Source organism: Dermacentor albipictus, chromosome 1 (assembly GCF_038994185.2).
Source record: "Dermacentor albipictus isolate Rhodes 1998 colony chromosome 1, USDA_Dalb.pri_finalv2, whole genome shotgun sequence".
Lineage (NCBI taxonomy): Eukaryota > Metazoa > Arthropoda > Arachnida > Ixodida > Ixodidae > Dermacentor > Dermacentor albipictus.
This window is the reverse complement of record NC_091821.1, coordinates 330,370,508-330,389,704: the sequence shown is the minus strand read 5'-3', so window position 1 is coordinate 330,389,704 and position 19,197 is coordinate 330,370,508. Positions and strand designations below refer to the sequence as shown.

Sequence of the window (19,197 nt, the reverse complement as noted above, 5' to 3'; positions counted from 1 at the left end):
TTGCAAGCCATGAGGCAATGCCGGTGGCAAGTCACCCTTCCTACAGTGGAGCCCTTGAGGCAACCCCCATCTGCCGATTGTGACGGCACTTGCACGGGCGCCAACTATTTGACGAAAATGACGACACCTGAGCGGGCTCGACGAGTGGCCAAAAATGACGCGACCCCGAGACACCGAAGGGGTTAAAAGCGAGAGACAGGGAGCCGGCTGAAGCATTCCTTCATTCATTCTTGTCTTTCGTGCTTCTTGCAACGGGCCGCAGCGTCCGATTTGCTGCCGGCCATCAATGACTTCACGACTGTTATCTTCTTTGTGTTCTTATTGTAAGTAATGTAAATAAACCTCCAGTTGTCATCTAAAAATCCTCCTCAACGTCGGCCAACTCCCACACTCAACGGCAATATCCAATAACTGGGGCACAGCGGTGGGATTGTCCTGCCTATGCAATAGCACCCATAGTATTGCGTGAAACGGATACGCTTGGGTGATGCTCAAGGTAATGAGCAAAAGCTTTTCTCCACAAAGTATTACGCCGCATTATTGAAAACAAAACGTTGTCACTCTATTTTTCAAAATTTTTTTCATTTTTCTTCATACGCTAAATTTCTGGGCATACGTTCTTCTTTTTTTTTCTTTTTTCCACTTATCTGGAAGGCTGGAAATACCTCTGAGTTACACGTAGAACTTCGTTCTAGCCATGCAAGATCGCAGTGCTGCTTGGTTTACCCCAGGCGTCTCATTGTTTACTTCACATTAGGTTCCACTTGAGGCCCATGAGAAAGTAGTTCCCTTTCCCTTCTGTCTATTCACTCCACTACCCAGCGAAAAATGTGAGGGCGTGCATCAGTCGTGCGCCAAAAGCATGCTTCTTGCAGGTCGCTTATCGCGAAATGAACGCTGAAGTTTCTGCAGTGTTTCGACGTATTGAGCAACATTATTTTTTAAATAATATAAACGTTCACTCCTCTCCCCAACTACATTGTGCCTTTTTTCAAGCATCCTCATTGTATTTCTCTTGTTGCTCGCTTGTCTTGTTTGGCGAGTGCATCAACGGTCCTCTTGCTGCCTTCGGTCACGTCTGTCCGAGGGCGACAACTCCGAGGCTGAATTTCAATGCTCGCCTGGACATAGCTAATATGCCTAGACGATCTTGGTATACTGCTCGGGCTCATTAATTCTTGCACCGGTATACGCGAACTGAAGCCTCTGGAATATTTTTGCGGCTGAATTTCGCTCTTCTATCCCCGCCCATTGACAAAATAAGACACCGTGTGCTGTCACATCATTTAGCGTACTGGTGGTTAGATTATGTAACCTGCTATTGGCAAATGGACATCGACGATTGCAGGAAAGATGGCGTTACGTGCCACTAAACATCTATTCTTGCGCGCTATCAGACTTGCATACAAAAGATAGTGGATAATTACTTTCATCACGACCCTCTAAAACAACAGGACGCAGATTATATCGGGAAATGTATGCTGTAAGTGGTTACAGAAAAATAAAAGCAAGAAAGAAAAAACAATGCAATGTAAGGAGAGAGAAAAAAAGTGAGGCGAGAGATACAAGGGGACAGACAGATGAACGATATTCATGGATACCCTAACATCCCTCCACGCAAATCCGCCGTTGCTTCCTATCGCGACAACTTGGGTTTGTTGGCGTGCCATTCCTAATAAGGTTTTCATATTGCAAGTGCGCAAGAAAGAACAAAGAATACACAAGACAGCGCCGTCTGCATGGCGTGTTTTCTTTAAGACCCCTCTTGCTGCACGGAACTGCAATGCAGGTCCACTGAAATGCAGTGCACGTTAGAGCATCTGCATATGCACTCGACAAAACACTGCGTGTTTAGCATAAAGGAAAGGAGAACAGGAAACCATATCCTTGTGAGCACTCATCAGAACGCGTGTCATTGCTTTGGGCGCGCGGCACAGCTTCGGCGAGATCGCAATTGCGGAATATCAGAAGCACCTCTTTCGCCGGACGAGGTACGTATGCATCGTGGAACCGTCTGTCGTCCCTTTACGGACACTGCCAGCCGTTCATAAGCAACAGCGCTCGCTATACGGATCGCGTGCTGCGAAAAACGACGTCTCTCGCGGTAATCGAGGTATGGGCGCGCGGTAGATGTACGCACGATAAACTGCGAAGGAAAGGGTAATATTTGATTTGGGGGGAAGGAGTCGTCCCTCTTTTTGCCGTGGAGCAACCGGAAATTGATATTAGTGGCCAGCTTTGAGGCAATTGTCCTGACGCCTCGAATGGCCGCATTCTGAAATATTTGTTTCTTTTCTTTCTCTCTTTTTTAAAATATTATTCCATTTCTTTTTGTTTTTAATTGAATTACAGACCCCCACAAAACGTATCATGTTACTTATTTGGCTTCTTGGTTCACTTTTTTCTTTTCTTTTCACTTACGTGCTCATCCTGAAATGCGAATCGTACATTAATGAAATTAGAGCTCGGTACTTCTGTAGCACTATAGCTCCTAATCAAATTCTTGCTGGTCTTTCAGTTGCTGCTATCCAGGTCGCAGAATATAGCCGTGGATGCTGCACGCGAGGTCCGTAATTCGTTTTCGCTTGGCGACCGCAACTTAACGAGGAAGAAATGACCCACTATTTTCGTGAATGTTGCATTCTGCGCACAAGAAATGAGGAATGAATGAGAGCCCCGAAAAAGTAATGACGCAGCATGTTTCAAAGTTAAGATGAACCTGAAAATAGAACTGAACAAGGAGAACCTGTATCTTTCGATGAAATCGTCTTTACGAGGACACGCGCAAATTACTGGTCTTTGCAGCAAGGGCAGCTCAATACAGAATAGGATGTGTATATAATATGGCCTCTATTTTAAGCGGCACGAAGGTTGAAATTCCAAACCAAGCTTAAATATTCAACCTTATTGTGATTCATGCACAACAAGTTTTTTTTGCTGTAAGAAGTAATTGTCGAGTTATTTCGCAAAAGTTTATTATATTAGTGAATTCATACCGTTTGAGACTCCGCGGTTTCGTTCTTGTTGCGCTCGTTGAGTGCAAAATGTTATGTTCGACAAGTTAGTTTTTGATCCCACTCAGCTGATAATGAACAGTGCAAATGAACAAAAGAACAAACAAACCCTTGAATTAAAAAGAAATGTCGGGGGTTACAATATTTACATTGAGACAGTATTACACAGAGAGAAATATTCTGAATGTGGGCTCACCACCCGTATCCGCAGACCAAACAAAGACTGCTTATGCTAGAAACGTTCCTAAGAGCGAGTGCAAGCAAATAGTAATATTGGACATACTAAGAGAAAGCGGTCAATCAATATCAAGCTGCAGTTAGGAACAAAGAGCCTTGTGAGTACGGCTCCAGGTTCGGTTCCCTCGCCAAAAGAAAAAAAAACGAGCTTCCGCTAAACTTGCTGATCGTCAGTTAGCGCCTAGGAACGAACGCGCGAAAGAATACGGAAAAGATAAACGTTATAGCAGGTTAGCCGAACCCTTGGTGCATTTAATGATCCGCTACGCACTTCTTTAACGAACCGCCTGCGCTACGGTTGCTACTGCAGTGCTTCTAACGAGAGCGTTCGCATCCTCTCGCCACATTCAAAATGAAGAGAAAAAAAAAAGTGAAGGTGAGAAAAGCTTGCGATCGCTGCACAAGCTTAACGAGTTCGAAGGAAGTGTGGCGCGCGTTCGTCATGGTTGGCTTGATTTCCTAATGACCCAACTTGTATCGTTGGAGGTTGCTTAAGCACGGCGCGCTCACGCACGCGTGCCGGCGGCAAACGCTCTGGATTGCTGCGATAGTTGAAGCGAATGACACGTTCGCGTATTATCGGGCCTATCGGGTTGCGACATAGAGATAAACGCTAGTACGATAAGGCATTATGCCACTCACTGGTTTACGTCCGAAACACGGCGTGATGAAGTTCACCCACGTTCGGTATTTAAAGAATATTATGTTATGCATTACTAGTAAAGAAAATATCAGGGCATAAGCGTCATTGGAAACGATTACCAGATTTACGATGGCAAGTATTTGAGCCAGCGATGGGATATTTATGAAAACAGCAAATATGAAAAGTTTGACAAGGGGAATTCTTTTGGCTCCGAGCCAAAAGGAGAGAGCCCAAAGGTGCCGAAACTGGAAGAGTTAGGCTGCAGCGAGCGCGAAGCCACGCCCTGCATGGAGGCCGTGTTCTGCTTACGTCACCCAACAGCGGGCAGCCAGCGCGCTGCTACAGTGAAGGGCACAGAGCTACAGTGCGCTGGCTGACCGCTACTGGGCCTACTAACAATACAATGGGCCCACTGCAACTAAAGGTGTAAAGGTTAATTAATGTATTCTTGTTAATTAGCAACTAATTATCATGCATCACCTATCACCTCAAGGTCACCACGATTAGATGCATGTCTCCGAAACAACGATCCTTTTATTTCCCGAACGGTTATTTTCAAATCTTATTAAAGTCGTCGAAAAACGCCTGGTATTAGCCCCGAGAATTAGGAGTGGCGCCCTCTCGCGAGTGACGTCACGGCCAGGACGCCGCTCGCTCCGGTTCGCTGGGCTTCCGCGCGCGCTCGTTCCCTTCGTGTATGCTTGGGGGATGGGTAGCTCGAGCCGTACGTATTGAAGAATACGTCGGCTTCTTTCAGCTGCCATACCTTAACCACAGTTTCTTCTTCAAAAGCGTGTGAGTCGAGAAACTTTGCGACTTGGATATCGCAAGCTAAGTAGCGTTAAAGGCGTCTACTAGGTTTTGCAATGCATATATGCGCCGTGTCTATCGGTAAATTTTGACTAAAAAAAGAATATCTGCAAATTCAACTCGCGAAGTTCTGTATGATGCTTCGCTAAACACTTAACATTCCTTTAGTATTTAGTTATGAGAGGCATTGCATTTTACGTGGAAGAAAAATTTGGTAATTGGCGTCAACATGTTATCTGATTTTAGAAAGACACTGCCCAGCGAAGCTCTCATCATGATTCCTATTACTCTGGTGTGTTGTTCTATTCAAATATGGCCATTCATTAATGCGTAAAAAAAATAGTTAGGCGCGCATTTCTTATGAAAAAGTTTGCTGCTACTTTCATCACCCTCTGAAACAGGCATCCAAAAAACGAATTGCTAATGGCTGCTAACACGACGGCGCGTCATGTAGAGTATTTACATAGTTAATTCACAAACACCATAGTAGCAATCACCTGAGAGAAAAGTTTCGTTGTTAAGATCGAGAGCCACTCCATTGAAAGTGATGAAATGTTTCATAGTGGCCCTCAGTAGCCTTTATCGACAATATGGCACACCCCCGATCACGTAACGGTAGCAATCGACTGTCCGTATGGCGAGGCACGCTATGTTCGCGAAACCCATCAGTTCCCTACAACTTCGAATTAAAACCATAAAGCATTTTTTTTACAGCGCCAACTAGAATGGCTAAAGTATTCTCGAGCTACTACACCGCAGCTTAGATTTCCTGTATACAAAAGGAAAATTCAAGCACCTTCTGTCTCACCATGTCTCGATCCAGCATTATTCAATTATACAAACGGATAACTATTCGCTTCGTCGGTACATAAAAGAGAACCTTGCAGGCAAATTAAGTTTGCTCCAATCCAATCGCAAACATTCATAAAGAAAGCACCACAAGCCTTGCATATACTTTCACTTGATTTCTGACCCTCCACCGGGGGAATTTCGATATCTTCAATATGTCCCATACTACTAATCATTGACGCTTCGACTTCTTTCTGGCTGCAGCTATGCGGTCCAGCAGGCATACTTCACTAAAAAAATTGGGCCGAGCAGCCTGTGTCAGTTAATTCGCCAAACAGATTCGTCATGTATATTCCTCAAGCAGCAAGCACCAGTAAATTTCTCAAGTGAGTTTGATATGATTTATTAATTTCCATTTACACACACGCATGTACAGAGGAGTGGTAAGTTGAGGTGGATGAGGGTAAAAAGTCGCCCAGACGCGGCTTGAGGTAACCTCACCCCCTTAGGTACAATATGGCTGCACGGGGTAGCACAGCAAGCGCCATATAAATTACATTTATATAGTGGCCATACAACGTTGCAGTTATACAATATATGAAAGAACAGTGAAATATTTCCACAATAACAATGCAAAACACACTACGGCATTGAAATAAATAAATGATATACACTTGGTAATATAGACAAAAAAAAGAGGAACTTAACTTACATTATTAATCATTAGCAAACGCGCCCTAAAGATGTGAGTTGAACGTGTAGCACGGAAAAGGAAATATATATTGGTACATTCCTATTTGTACTCTGTAAATAGCTCTAAGCCTTCATTAACTTTACTTCAAATTTCCGCCGCTTAAAAAAATAAACACGTGAAGAACCGCCTAATGTTGACAAGCAGTTAAAGAAGCAAGTGAGGCGTGTAGAATCTAAGCTCCAGTATAATTCAAGTCCCCGTGCTACTGCCGAGCGTTTATGTGAGGAAATGCAAAAATTCGATATTACACCATGAACTACTCGTCGTGAGCAAACCTATTTTAGCGGAATAAAATCAACGTAACTGCTGTAGAAGTCATATATAGCCAGCTTTGCGACATACTTGTTGCACCGCGGCAGTTATGGTATCATAAGTGGATTCCTATAGGCTATGCTTTTGCGATTGTCTATCCGCGCATGAAAAAACCGCAATGGGCTGGTCTGCGTCGCTTCGGCTGGCACTGTAGCGTTGCCTTCGAGAGCTGCATTGTTGTCTAAGAAATTTGCTCTTTGAATAAATGTTCGCAAAGGAAGACGTCGTAAAAATATATTTGAGACGACCAGCATAAGTATACAAGCAGAGAGAACGAGGGCGAACAAACGAAAACACCGCAGAAAGCGCCCGGACAACGCCCGAACTGTAGCAGACGACAGCCGCGAGTCCGTGCCCTGACGTCACGCGAGCGGCGCTCGCAGCGCCGCCCGTGTTCGTTCTCGGGGCTAATAAGAGCACATCAAACATACAAGAGGAAAGAACGACACATGTATTAACTACTTCATCGAATTTAGCAACCCACTCTAAGGCGTACAGAACATTATGCCACCCGAACACACAGAACTACTATGGTGCTATATGTATAAATGTATCACAGTTGTATCACATAAATGTATCACAGTTGTAACAACAATAAATGTATCACAATACTGACGTCTATGACCCTTATATATATATATATATATATATATATATATATATATATATATATATATATATATATATATGGCTCGTGGCTTGCTGCGAAGAAAACAACAAAAATCGGTGCCGCGCCCGCACTCGCGAGGGGTGCACGAGGCATAAAAAAGAAGGGCTTGGCAGTCCCTTCCGGGTCTTCACCGTCTCTGTATGCGTCTTACGCCGCCTCGGGGCTCATAGAAACCGACAGTTACAGTTACTATATTAAGAAACTGCTGTTTTATGAATTGCAGCACAAAAGTAACTGGAACATTTGCGAATACATTTCGTCGGACACTTAGAAAATGAATATCTCGGAACTGGTGTGTCCAGGGAACTCGTTCCAAGTCGACGCGCCGTGCTAGCTAAGCGGCTACAATCGGTAGATTGAAATATGCGGGGTGAAGTAATTAATTAAAAAGTTAATGAGCGTATTTACCTTAAATATTCAGTTGAATGTTTTGATTTGCCGTAAGGGTAATGGCCGCCTCCTGGAGTAATTTAGATCAAGGGTTAGAATTGTGCTGTCATCTGCCATAGGCAATGTTTAAAAAGTTTGGTGCAGCTAAAAAACACATTTAATGAAAATAGTTGGTTCGGACTAGTGGACGCATTCACCCTCCTCTGATATGAAATTCTTGTACGTGCCTGCTCCAAACACTCATCCATGTTGTTTTCAAGCTGAGCGTGAAATCGCCGCGGGAAAACTTACGTGCAACGACCCGGACGAAAGTGGAGATCCGCTAAAGGGGTAGAAGCGATAACGACAGCCCCTACCTTAATTGGATTATTGTTGCCGCATAAAAACGCTGAATCAAAGCTGATTTACACTCTCTTTCGCTGTTCTATGACTAGGTTATGACTCCTTGCCATCGCCTCTCTCGCTGTTTATTCTTTCTTGCTTCTCTATGACAATTCTCTATTCGGTTTCTATATCCCAGTGAGAATATAGTGGTCGGAGAAGTTTTCGCTCTATCTTCCAAACCAAAACACCTGTGCAGCATACTCATTTAACAGCCGCAGAATTAGCGCTTGTTCGAAAAGGCACGAATGTTTATTTCTCTCTCTCTGTCCCTTGCTCTCTGTTCTCTTTCGAGTAATCCAGCAATCGAAACGATTGAGCTTAAGAGCAAGCTTTAACTTGGGCCTAACTCCGATGCTGCGTATTCAAATGAATGTAAAACGCAAAAATGCTTTTATGGTGTAGCCCCTGGGCCGATTTCAGTGAAATTAATAGCATTTAATATGGAACGTTAAGTGCTAATGACTTTCGAAAGCGCAGTTTTGATTTACAGCCGCAATTATTTTACAAAGCTGACTGAAAATTGTTGCTAGATAAAACGTAGAAGCACGAAGTTTACAAATCCATAACCCTGTACCTAAAACAGATATCGAAGTTCTGTAAACTGCGTCCGTTAGATAATGAAAAGCCGACAAATTCGGCATGTAAACTTATGTCTTATGTAAATTTCTTACAATGTCTAAAAAGATTCCGCAAAGGTCATACTGAAATAATTGTGGTGTATTTACGAGCCATGTGCAATATGTCTACTTTGTCCTCTTTAGATCTATAATTAGATCCAAATTGCAGAATTGTAACATCCTTTTCGTTACTATGCTACAGAGTTGTAAATTTGACAGTTTCGTGTCCTGAGCATCTGCAATATTCAGCAATTTTAATTGAAAGTTGACGGCCTAAATCCACTTCCAACTGATTTTTGATAAAGATGTAACGAGCGCAACGAAGCGGGTGGTGCTTTTTTTTTCATACGAGTTTCTAAGTGAGGTGGACATCATTTGCCACTAATAGCATGAGCTTCAGGAGACAAAACTGCATTAACTAACAATCTCATTACCGCCTTGGGGGCAGCTGTCTAAATGGCAAATTTGGAGGCAGTGACATTCCGATCCACCCCCACCTCTCAAAAATCTTGAAAATCGCACCTAATTTGAGATATTCTTCGTGAAAGTACAAAACTGGATCGAGGCAACATCGAAGCTGAACGCGTCGTGCTGTGAGCGACGGCAACGCCTCGTAAAAAAGCGTGGAGACAAGTTTGAATGACGTCATCTCGCGGCCGATTTTGACACGGAACACAGCCGCACACACTTGCCATGCAAAAAGCGTGCCGTGTCAGTAGATGCCGGGACGAGCCGAGACAAGCCGAGACGTTCACTGCCTCGCACCTGTCGTCACGGTGTGTTTCGGTCTGATGTGATGACGGGGGCGCTGTTTCTCCACTCCCGCGACGCTCGGTTTCAATATTGCCCCGATTTACCACTGAAATTCCGCGATAACTCTGTCAAACTAGGTGCGCCTTACAGGATTTAAAAAAGAAAGAAGAAAGAAAAACGTGGGTGCGTTTAAGTGTGACCGCCTCGAACTCGCCGTTTAAACAAGCGCCCCTAAGGCCCTCATAAAAAACTTCATTAATAATTTTTTTTTATCTACAAGCCTAAAAAAAAAACGTCCTGTATGTGTAGTATTTGGCAAGTAGCAGCAGGCAACTTTCTAGATGTTTTACGATGACACTAAACTCTGATAATTTTTATGAAGAACAGGAAAGGTTCGATTCGAGTTGAGGACAGGAATAATCACTTATTACGGAGCTGGAAAAAAGACGTGGGCATCCACTGGTTGCTTAATAGTTATGGTATTAGGCTGCTAAGCACGAGGTCGCGGAATCGAATCCCGGCTACGGCGGTCGGATTTCTATGGGCGCGAAATGCGAAAACACCCGTGGTGCATGTTGAAGAACCCCAGGTGGTCGAAATTAGTCCCCCACAACGGCATGCCTCATAAACAGATCGTTGTTTGGCCATGTAAATTCGCATAATTTGATTTCATTGAAAAAGACGGGAAAATGTCGCGTAATCTCGCCAATGGCCCCATCCTGAGAAAACGTTGCAAATGCAACTTTTGCGGCTGCTGGTGCGATACCTTTAAAACCTGTGCGACTACGCATCCCCAACCAATTTGCAGGCTACGTGGGCGTAAGCAGGAGTCCCATAAAAACACACAATAAGAAATTAATGAAGTACAGAGAACAGCCCAGTAAAACAGTGCAGCGAAAAATAAAAGGGTAATGCAGAAAACAAACAAAAGAAGGCTTCATAATTTTGCCTGCATCATGTGGCATCGTTTTTATTTCACAGCCTAGCTGTCCCTAAGACGGATGCTCTTAAGAGAAAAAAAAGGGGGTGGGGGGCAGGGAGGGGTGGTGGCATCACAAAAGCAAAACTTTTTTTCTAGAAAAAAATCTGCTTCTTGATGCATGCACGGAAAAAAAAACCACCGAAAAAAATGTCATTGCAGCAAGAAACGCGCGTCTGGCCATCTCCTTTCAGAAGTGCATCCCATGGATAACAGGCGTTGTCGTCTACTTAAGGACTCAGTGATAGAAGGACCTGGTACCGAGCTTGCATCAATCTGGTCGCACGAACTTTTTCTTCTGTTTACTTCTTGCAGGCGGAGAGACACCGCCATTGACAGGAAAACTTAGCTTCTCTTTCGTCCAATGACTACCGCAAAACTTGAAGTAACCGAATTGGAGGCATAGGTCATGTACCTTTGAATTTGATGGATGTCTTCTCGTTCTTTCTCGTTTACTTGAAAAAAGCTTTTCAATGTAACCCATAACATGCGCTATTCCGGTCTTATCTGGAAATTCTGTGTTTGACTTACTTGCCCTTTTCTTGCGTAGCCACGTGGACGAAGGAAAATTTACATTAGAAAATAATCAGCTGCCGCAGGATCTTGAGAGCAGTGGCCGGAACGCGAGTTCCAATCTCGCTTCATCCAGTTGATGTTTGCTGGAACCGTGTAGTTTTCACATTGTAGCTTTCGCATTTCGTCGTAGGTGCCGCGTCATTTTTTCACCTTAGATATTTTTTTCATGAAGAAAGGTAACCGCTGAAAGGATTCCGCTGTTCCTCTCTTCGTAGCCCATACATATACATTTTTTCTTCTTTTTTTTCGTACTGATTCTCTGTTTACCATCATAATTTCTGGCAAAGGGTTTCCTACAGGCTACATGTTGAATCTATTTAGTGGCGCCAGATTCCGCTCACCTGCCCCCCACCCCCCACCCCCTGAAAAAATAAAGTTCGGGAGTTTAGAGAAGGCATGTTCGTTTTGCAGTAAAGAAATAGCAGTTAAGGATGGACATAGTGTTAAGGTTGCATAGCGTATGTGTTTAGGTAGAGAAATAAACTTTCAGATTTTGCAGTGAGGGCGCTCGCTTGCACAAAATGGAACAGATACATAGCTACTGTACGTTCCTTTTAAAGTGAACCTTTCCTTGCCTACTATCCTCAGTTTGACGTCCTTCGGTGCTGTCTCACTCAGTGAACGAGTTCGCATTACAGCACGAAATTTTAGCCCCCACTGTCGTGCTAGTGAGCGAAACTCTTTCGTGCGCAATAAAACAAAAAATAAATCTCAACTTAAAACCTGCATATAGGTTGTGGGCTCCTGCATAACTCTAAAGCAAAGGGAGATCTTAATGGAATAATGGGCGTTATTCAGTGGCCTTTTAAATTTTCTTGAATTGCTTATATTCTTTCTACATATTCTTGATCCGTTTTGTACGTGGGCATCGAGTATGTGCCCGCTCGTGTCCAAATATCCTAGAGTGAGTACGTGCCACTGTGACACACAAAGTACATAATCATGACTGTATATATTCTCGCATGTATTGTGTTTTTCTCTGCACAACGCTCTCCTCTCCTTGCTTCTCTCGCCAAGCTTCATGCATCGCCTTCGACCTCGTGACATCGGTGCGTCGACGATCCACGCTGTCCATTAGCTAGATTTGCTGTTTGCGTTAATTTTCGGCATAGCTTGCGAACGGTGTTTTCAGCTGTGTGGTTCATAAACATCAGCATTTCATGAGGTTACGCAATGCAAAGCATAAAAATAAACGCAGTTGTACAATATCTGATTTATTTGCCGGGCATTTATATAACCGTGTCATTAATTATACGCTTCAAATAGATAGGTTCCAACATGTTCGTTGGAACTGGATGTTTTCTGTTTTATTGCGTGGCGTTTCCTTCGTTCCGGTTAAGTGAAAAAAAAGCTGACATGCTATAAGCATTAGTCTGAAAAGTACAGAATACTATAAAGAACTAATTATTTGGGTCGCCAAGGTACCTTGTCTTCATTTTAGTTCTGCCCATCCTCAATCTCCCGTAAGAAACAAGAGCAAATAAAGAAGAAAAAGGTTATTTCAAGTAATAAAAAAATAATAAACTTACATTGCATGGTTGCGACTGTTCTTTCTAAGTATACCTGTAGGTCTCGAAACAAACACGGGAAATTCTTATAGCAATAGAAATTGACAAATGGAAACACAGGCGTATCAGTTGCCCCTCGGTATCATTGTCTGACAAAGCGCGCCGCTATCTTGGATTTTGATTATTCCTAGAGTGCGAATAAAAAAAAAGGCCATCTTTGTTTTTTATGTTTATTTTTTTACTATGAGCCGCGTTAACGCCTCACTGCCGTCAGGCCGCGTGCGCGTCTCGAAGGACACTACAAATGGCGTGTCTTTGAGCAATAAAGCAGTAATTGCAGTCCAGCGCCTGTGTAGTTCCTTTTATACGTGTGCGTGAACGCGTCACATTTAGGTGCGCTTCTTCCTCATCGGTAGGTCTCGTTTATTATATTACATATTCCAGCACTAGCGCGTGGCCGAAAGGCATAATTTCCCGTTCCTTAACTTCGTATAAAAAATTTCGTGCAGTGCTAGGAGTACTGTCCACGAAAAAAATACATGTTTGAGTCTGGGTGTCATAAAGAATTACACTACAGGTAGACGCGCACTTAATGGCATTCACTAAATTAGTCACTATATATATAAAGTAAAGCTTTCTGATAGAGTTGCCAATATCACTTCTTAATAGAAGTAATCATTGATAGTGAAGATAGTGATAGTGACAGCGAAGCGATGGATGAACGCATTTCATCTGCTGGGCTCAACTCGCGATAGGCACGGTTCGGCACGCTACGCAGGGAGTGAGACGCAATTGAGTCGCACACTTCAAAGCAGTATGTGATCTACTATATACATAAGTGGTAAGCCCAAGGAACTCGACGCAGAGTGCTGATGGAAATCCTCCAGGGAGGCGGTAGATGCATGTGTGCGTCGTAACAGAGACGTGCTTTTTCGCCTGGGGCCAGAGCGTGAATTCCCACCAGAAGCTGGGCACCGTAGGCGAATGCGTTAAGAGCGCTCGAGTTGGGATTGTCAAAACTCGCGTTTGGGTAGTGGTCACTCAAAGCGATCACTGAACCAAGAAACCGCTACGACAAGCTAAATGCGTGGTGTATACTATTTTGGCTAAAAATTTTCCAGGTCGAGCGTAGTGGTGCTTCTGAGATTATTGTTTTCGCCTTTCTTGTTCTTTTTTGCACTCAACCGTCGAAACTGCATTTTAGGCTTGCGAGCGCGCGCTTCTCATACACCCCAATTACGCCATATTCCGACCACAGCTAACACTTCTTTGCGTCAGCGTTGTCTGTATACGTTTGTTCCAACTCCGCGAACCAGTAGCGTACCCAGGATTTTTTTTTTTTTTTGAGAGGGGCAGGGTGAGAGGACTCTTCTGCCGCGACCGCAGAGGTACTGCATGACAGTGTTTGTTCTCATTTCCTCGTCTTGAGCCTAGTTCAACGAAATTAATGAGCACAGCTGCATTTAAAATGAAAGCTGTGGAGCGCATGCAGTCGCTAGCCTCCCGTTCTTAGTACTCACTTGTCCAGGCGTCGCTCATGTCGAGGCCCGTGCCCCAGTACATCCACATCTGGACGCAGATGAAGGGCGACGAGCAGATGATGTAGAAGCTGATCACCACCACGGTAATCTTCACCGTTTTTATCTTGGCCCTGGATAGGCCTCGGGCTGACGAGTGACTGCGAGGCACCAGGGGGCCCCGCATGTGCAAAGACGAGTTGGTGTCGGCCGCGGCGCCCCCCTGCGGGCTCTTGAAGCGGTACGCTTTGCCGCGTCCTTCGACATCCGAGCTCTTTCGCTTAAGGTACAGGTTCTGCCAGATGGCGCGGCAGATGCAGACGTACGTGAAGACAAGCACCAACAGGGGGATGAAGAAGACACTCAGGGCGTACCACGTGACGTAGGCGCGCAGGCCCCATGGCTCGATGTAGGTGCCCCAACAGTCGTACACACCCGGCGCCACCTCCTGGTAGCTGAAGACGAATAGCTGAGGCACGCAGCAGAGCAGTGACACGGCCCAGGCTAGCGACACCAGGAGCTTAGACTTGGTCGGCGTCCAGGAGCAGTTGGATAGCGGGAAACAGATGGCCTGGTACCGATCCACGGCCGTCACCACGAGCACGTACGAGGAGAGATAAGGGCCCAGAATCTGGCCGTACTTGACGCACTTGCAGAAGAAGTTCCCGCCCCGGAAACGGTACGTGGCGTCCCAGCCGAGCTGAGGCAGCACCGTGAAGAAGGCGGTGGTAAGGTCCGAGACGCACAGGTGCACCAGGAAGTAGTACATGCGCGTCATCTTGGAGCGGCGCGCATTTAGGGCCACCAGAACGCACAAGTTTCCGACCACGGTGAGCGCAAAAATGAAGGTGAGCACGGCGAGTTCGATGAGCGCCAGCGACTCGTCGCGATGCACGGCGCTCTGCAGTTCGGTGATGTTGTCGCTGCTGGTGGACTCGTTGGCGTCGGCCGGCGCTGGCCCCGACGCCGTAGGTTCAAGCAGGTCATGCGCGTCGTCCACGAGATTCATGGTTTCTGCTGTAGAGGACATACAAAAGGACAAAATAGGAAGCAGGTCAGATCACTTAGTGGACCCTGCGAAATGCAATTACAAATGAGTCAAGCATTCACAATAGTCAACCGTAACCGGCGGCAAGATGTTAATACTTGAAACCACACAGAGGCGTCTTGGGGCAGTAAGAATAAATGTGAACAGTACATGTGCCGCTGCGCCTTAGGTACACTAGCTAAGGACACCAATACGGTGACTTTCATCCTAAAATATGTCGCTGGGAGTCTTGTTTCTTTTTTGTTTCTTATAAAAAGCGCATGTATCGGCCCGTCAAATGCAATAAGAAAACTTCAGAAAGTCAACACCGCAATATGAACACGGAAGAAGAACACATTCTTCATCGGCGTCTATTTTGCGCCTTTCATTTCGCAAACCAAGATTCAGCTTGATGAGTAAAAAAGCTTTTCGAATCAGTTGCTCCGTTCCTCTGTCCTTTAGCTGACTTACTACCCATGGCTATTCCTGGGATCCTAGTCCATGTTACAAGACCTTCGTCCCTTTCCATGTGTAGACATCATGATCAAAATGCTTTAGTATGATGACAGGTTCAAAACTCTACGCAGTTCGCAGTGAATGATTTACTCTCAATGTTATTGCACACGCCGGATCTCGGATTCGTTTTGACTTGTGCCCAATTGTGGCATTTTGGGACTCAGGGTAGCGTATCCCACCGGTGTAATGCAGTTGTTGCGACTCGGGGTCCGAGCGGCCATTACGGTTCCATGGCTGATGATGTGCCAGGTGACGGGTGATTGAGAGGTCCGGGGCGACGTCCAAGATAGGAGAAAGAGGGTTTGTTTACAAATTTACCTGATGAGAGTTTACGTTTACTAGCACCAGTACGAGTACTAGCACGAGCATGATCAGGAGCTCACGTACGACTATAGGAGCACCCTTTCGACTAGGAACTCTAGTAAGAGTCGGAGCACACTCCCACAGCACTCCAGATCCACTTTTCATGCACTTATTTTTCCCCTTTCTCGCGTCGGGGTAATTGAATGTTCTCGGCTGACTGCACTAGTTGAACCGTTCCCAAAATCGCGCCAATAACGTCGCATCGTCCCGCCGGGCTCCACCTCCAATGTTGCCCGTTACGAGGCAACGACGCGGCAAGTTTGGAATTTGGGGTGCGATCTTGTACGCGTTCCAAAATAGAACGGAGGCGGTCCGTTCCACCGAGCCGCACACGCTTGGTCAGTTTGAACGGTGTCGAACGCCATGACGTCAATTGTGAAGTGATATCTGCTGTCAATCATTCCGTGTTGTCTGCTATCGGACGAACGCAACGGAACGGACCGCCAATTTCGCGACGGAAAGAACGGACCGCCTCCGTTCGAATTTGGAACGCGTACAAGATCGCACCCTTGATGTCGAAGTCGTTCCCACGGAAGTCATCGACGTTGGCCACTGTTATCAATTAGTGGGTCACTCGTGGCGGTCCGCTTGTCAGGGTCAGTCTCCGGTGGAGTGATATTTCAAGGTAGTTGTTGCTTCCACTAAGGATGACGGCTGTGGTCGCCTCGACGTGAGATCCTTTGTTTGCGGGTCACCGTCTATGTCGGCCCAGTCTCGTCCAGGCAGGCGCTCGTCTCGCCCGTCAGCTTTGGTTACGCTGATTCAGTAGCAAGCTCCCTGGTCCTGAGAAAACGATGATACAGCGTGAAGGGCCCTTCATATCTGCGCGTTTGCTGGTGAAGCGTTAATCGTCGAGAAGGAGTGCCGGGTAAGCAATGCTAAACATCAGTCGTAAGAGGCACTGCGCTTTAAGATGATTTACATGTCATGGTAGCTTCTGTTTTAACTGTGTTTCAAGCAAAGCATTTATTACCGTGGTTTCTGTGCTGTATACTCAATCGATGGTATTAGCGTTAGAAGGAGAAGAAATATAACTTTATTAAAAATAATGGTCTGGCAGCTTTGGTTCCTAGCGTTAGCGTTTAAAATATTACTACGGTGGTATTTCGTTGCCGTGGCGACTCAGTGACTACGGAGTTCTAATGCTTAGCACGGGATCGTCGCGACGAAAAGCGACTATCCAAAAGTTCTCCGTGTACCACGCTTGTTCTTGTGGTCGTCGTCATCGTGACTGTTGCTGTTATCAACACCTGCAGAACAATCTCTTTAATTCTCTGTTTTTGATTGTCTTGTATATTTTGACCTTAGCTTAATAGAGTTGTCAGGGGAATGGATATGTTGTTATGAACACCTCACAGTCCTGAAATTTCAATATGTGTGCCGGTGAGCATAACAAGTAATCAGCTCCAGGTTTACTGAAAGCATGTCGACACAGAACAGTTCACCATTTGTGGAAGTCACTGACATAGCAAAGGCATAAGTGCACGGTTAAGAATCTGAGCTGTTGCGAACTCTTCCAAGCTCTTGTTTATACGCAGAACTACCGTTATTTACCAGCTCGTTAGCACGGCTGTGTAGAGAATAAGACCTGCAAGCATTTAAAAACATTTTAAACCTCTCTGAGTGCCAGTCAGACCATGTTTCTTGCAAACAGTCCACAAATACAATGTGATGTAAGGATCCAATTCTATTTTTCTAAGCTGTTGGGCGGGGAGAGAAGCATCCCGATAAATTAATTGAAGTCGGCCTTAATTATATTTCAGCAGTCTTACTTTTGTATTCTTTCACTTGTAAGACTAGGAAAGATTAAATTGGCAACATTACTTTTTCCTAAGGCAGAGTTCAAGCGTAAAACTAGGTAGTTTTCGAAACTGCAGCGGTATTGTGTAAATGCACGAAAAAAAAGGAATGGCGCTGTTGCGGCTTCTGGAAGTGTTTTTTTATGTTGGGACTATACACAATGCCGCTCCTTAAGAACAGGAGACAGGCTGCAACAAAGGTGTACAAAAGCAGCAAAATTTAGAAAAGGTAGCGCATTAACTGTGCAAGACGCTGTGGAGTACGCTACCTTCGCTGCGAGCAGAAGCTATAGTTTATCTGCTGCAAAGTACGTCAAGCTTGGGCCGTAAAAGGGTTTGCTCTCCCAAACTTTAGGCAGCAAGAACAAAAAAAGAAGCAAGAGGGAGGGTGGCTGACGGGTTCTAACATCTAAGAGAAAGAGTTGAAGGATGAGGGACGCCGTAGTGGTGAGCTCCGGACTAATTTGGACCAGCCGGCGTCCTTCAGTGTTCGCAGGAAGCTTGGTTCACGAGCGGCTCTCCATTCTTCCTTCATAGAAATGCGATGACCAGGAATGGAACGCTCAACCGCGTGCCGGTTGAAAAGGCAGCAGAAAAACATAACTAGACAGCTACCGTGGCGTCTGAGAATCTTTGCCCCTTAAATCGGCCACTGCTAGTGACAGCTACCAGTGGCTTTCGCGCCAGTTCAGACCGGCTAACAAACAAACACACACACGCGTGTGCACGCATGCACACGAACACGCAAGATACGCACACACACACTATCTCTCTCTCTCTATTACGCAAACGCGCGCGCGCTGGGGCACGCACGCGCACACGCTCACACACACAGGCACAGACACACAAACGCACGCACGAATGTATGCATGCACACACAAATACCCAGGGAAGTGTGCGGTCACCGCAATAGCTCAAGGGTGCAGCATCACACGCGTAATACCGAGGACTAGGGTTCGGCTCGCAGCTGCCGCAAGTTGTCTTGTCGTCTAGTTTCATTTCACTTTCACTGCCATAGCAATTATAGGGACACTCTGTATAAAGTCCAAGCGTGATAACATCTTCGTGATTTGGGAGAAGGAAAGTACGCTTAATTCTGCATCCCAATTGGGAGCGCGGCGCAGCGTATTGGGGATGAGGGCGCGGGATGAAAGTTGAGGGGATAGAGAGTCAAAGAAAGAATAGATGTCAGGCAGCATACGTCAGCATCATCCAGAGACGATGGCCGGCGAGCGAGACAGAGGCCCATGGGAGGCCGAAGTCTAGTGGTGGTCTAGGAGCCCGTTTGTGCACACATATTCAAGCAGGTTTGCCAGTTCTGGAAGGTGGTAGCGGGCCAGGAAGAGCAGGTGTGTTGTTGAGGTAGCCGGGAGTCCGTACTGTCGGTAGGTTCACGGCGGGTGAGGGTGAGCCGAGGATGGTGGCTCAGTCTTGTGCACGCATTGGAGAAAGGCGTGGAGGAATCGCGCCGTCTTACATCGCCTCCAACGCACCGGGGACGTTAAACTCCGCCAGCTATAGACTTTCCTACAATATTTA

General features: G+C 45.6%; 1 protein-coding gene across 4 annotated transcripts in view; it reads right to left on the bottom strand.

The window, feature by feature from the left end:
• Positions 1-19,197, bottom strand: part of LOC135909035 (oxytocin receptor-like) — a 73,167-nt gene that overhangs the window by 38,363 nt on the left and 15,607 nt on the right. For 2 of the 4 annotated variants that reach the window (XM_070531666.1, XM_070531667.1), the window contains exon 2: positions 13,957-14,970. In XM_070531666.1, the coding sequence (XP_070387767.1) occupies positions 13,957-14,962 (1,006 nt within the window). In that variant the 5' untranslated portion in view covers positions 14,963-14,970. Of the gene's footprint in view, positions 1-13,956; positions 15,031-19,197 lie in introns of those variants that run through there. The other 2 variants (XM_070531668.1, XM_065440895.1) reach the window with 2 other exon arrangements.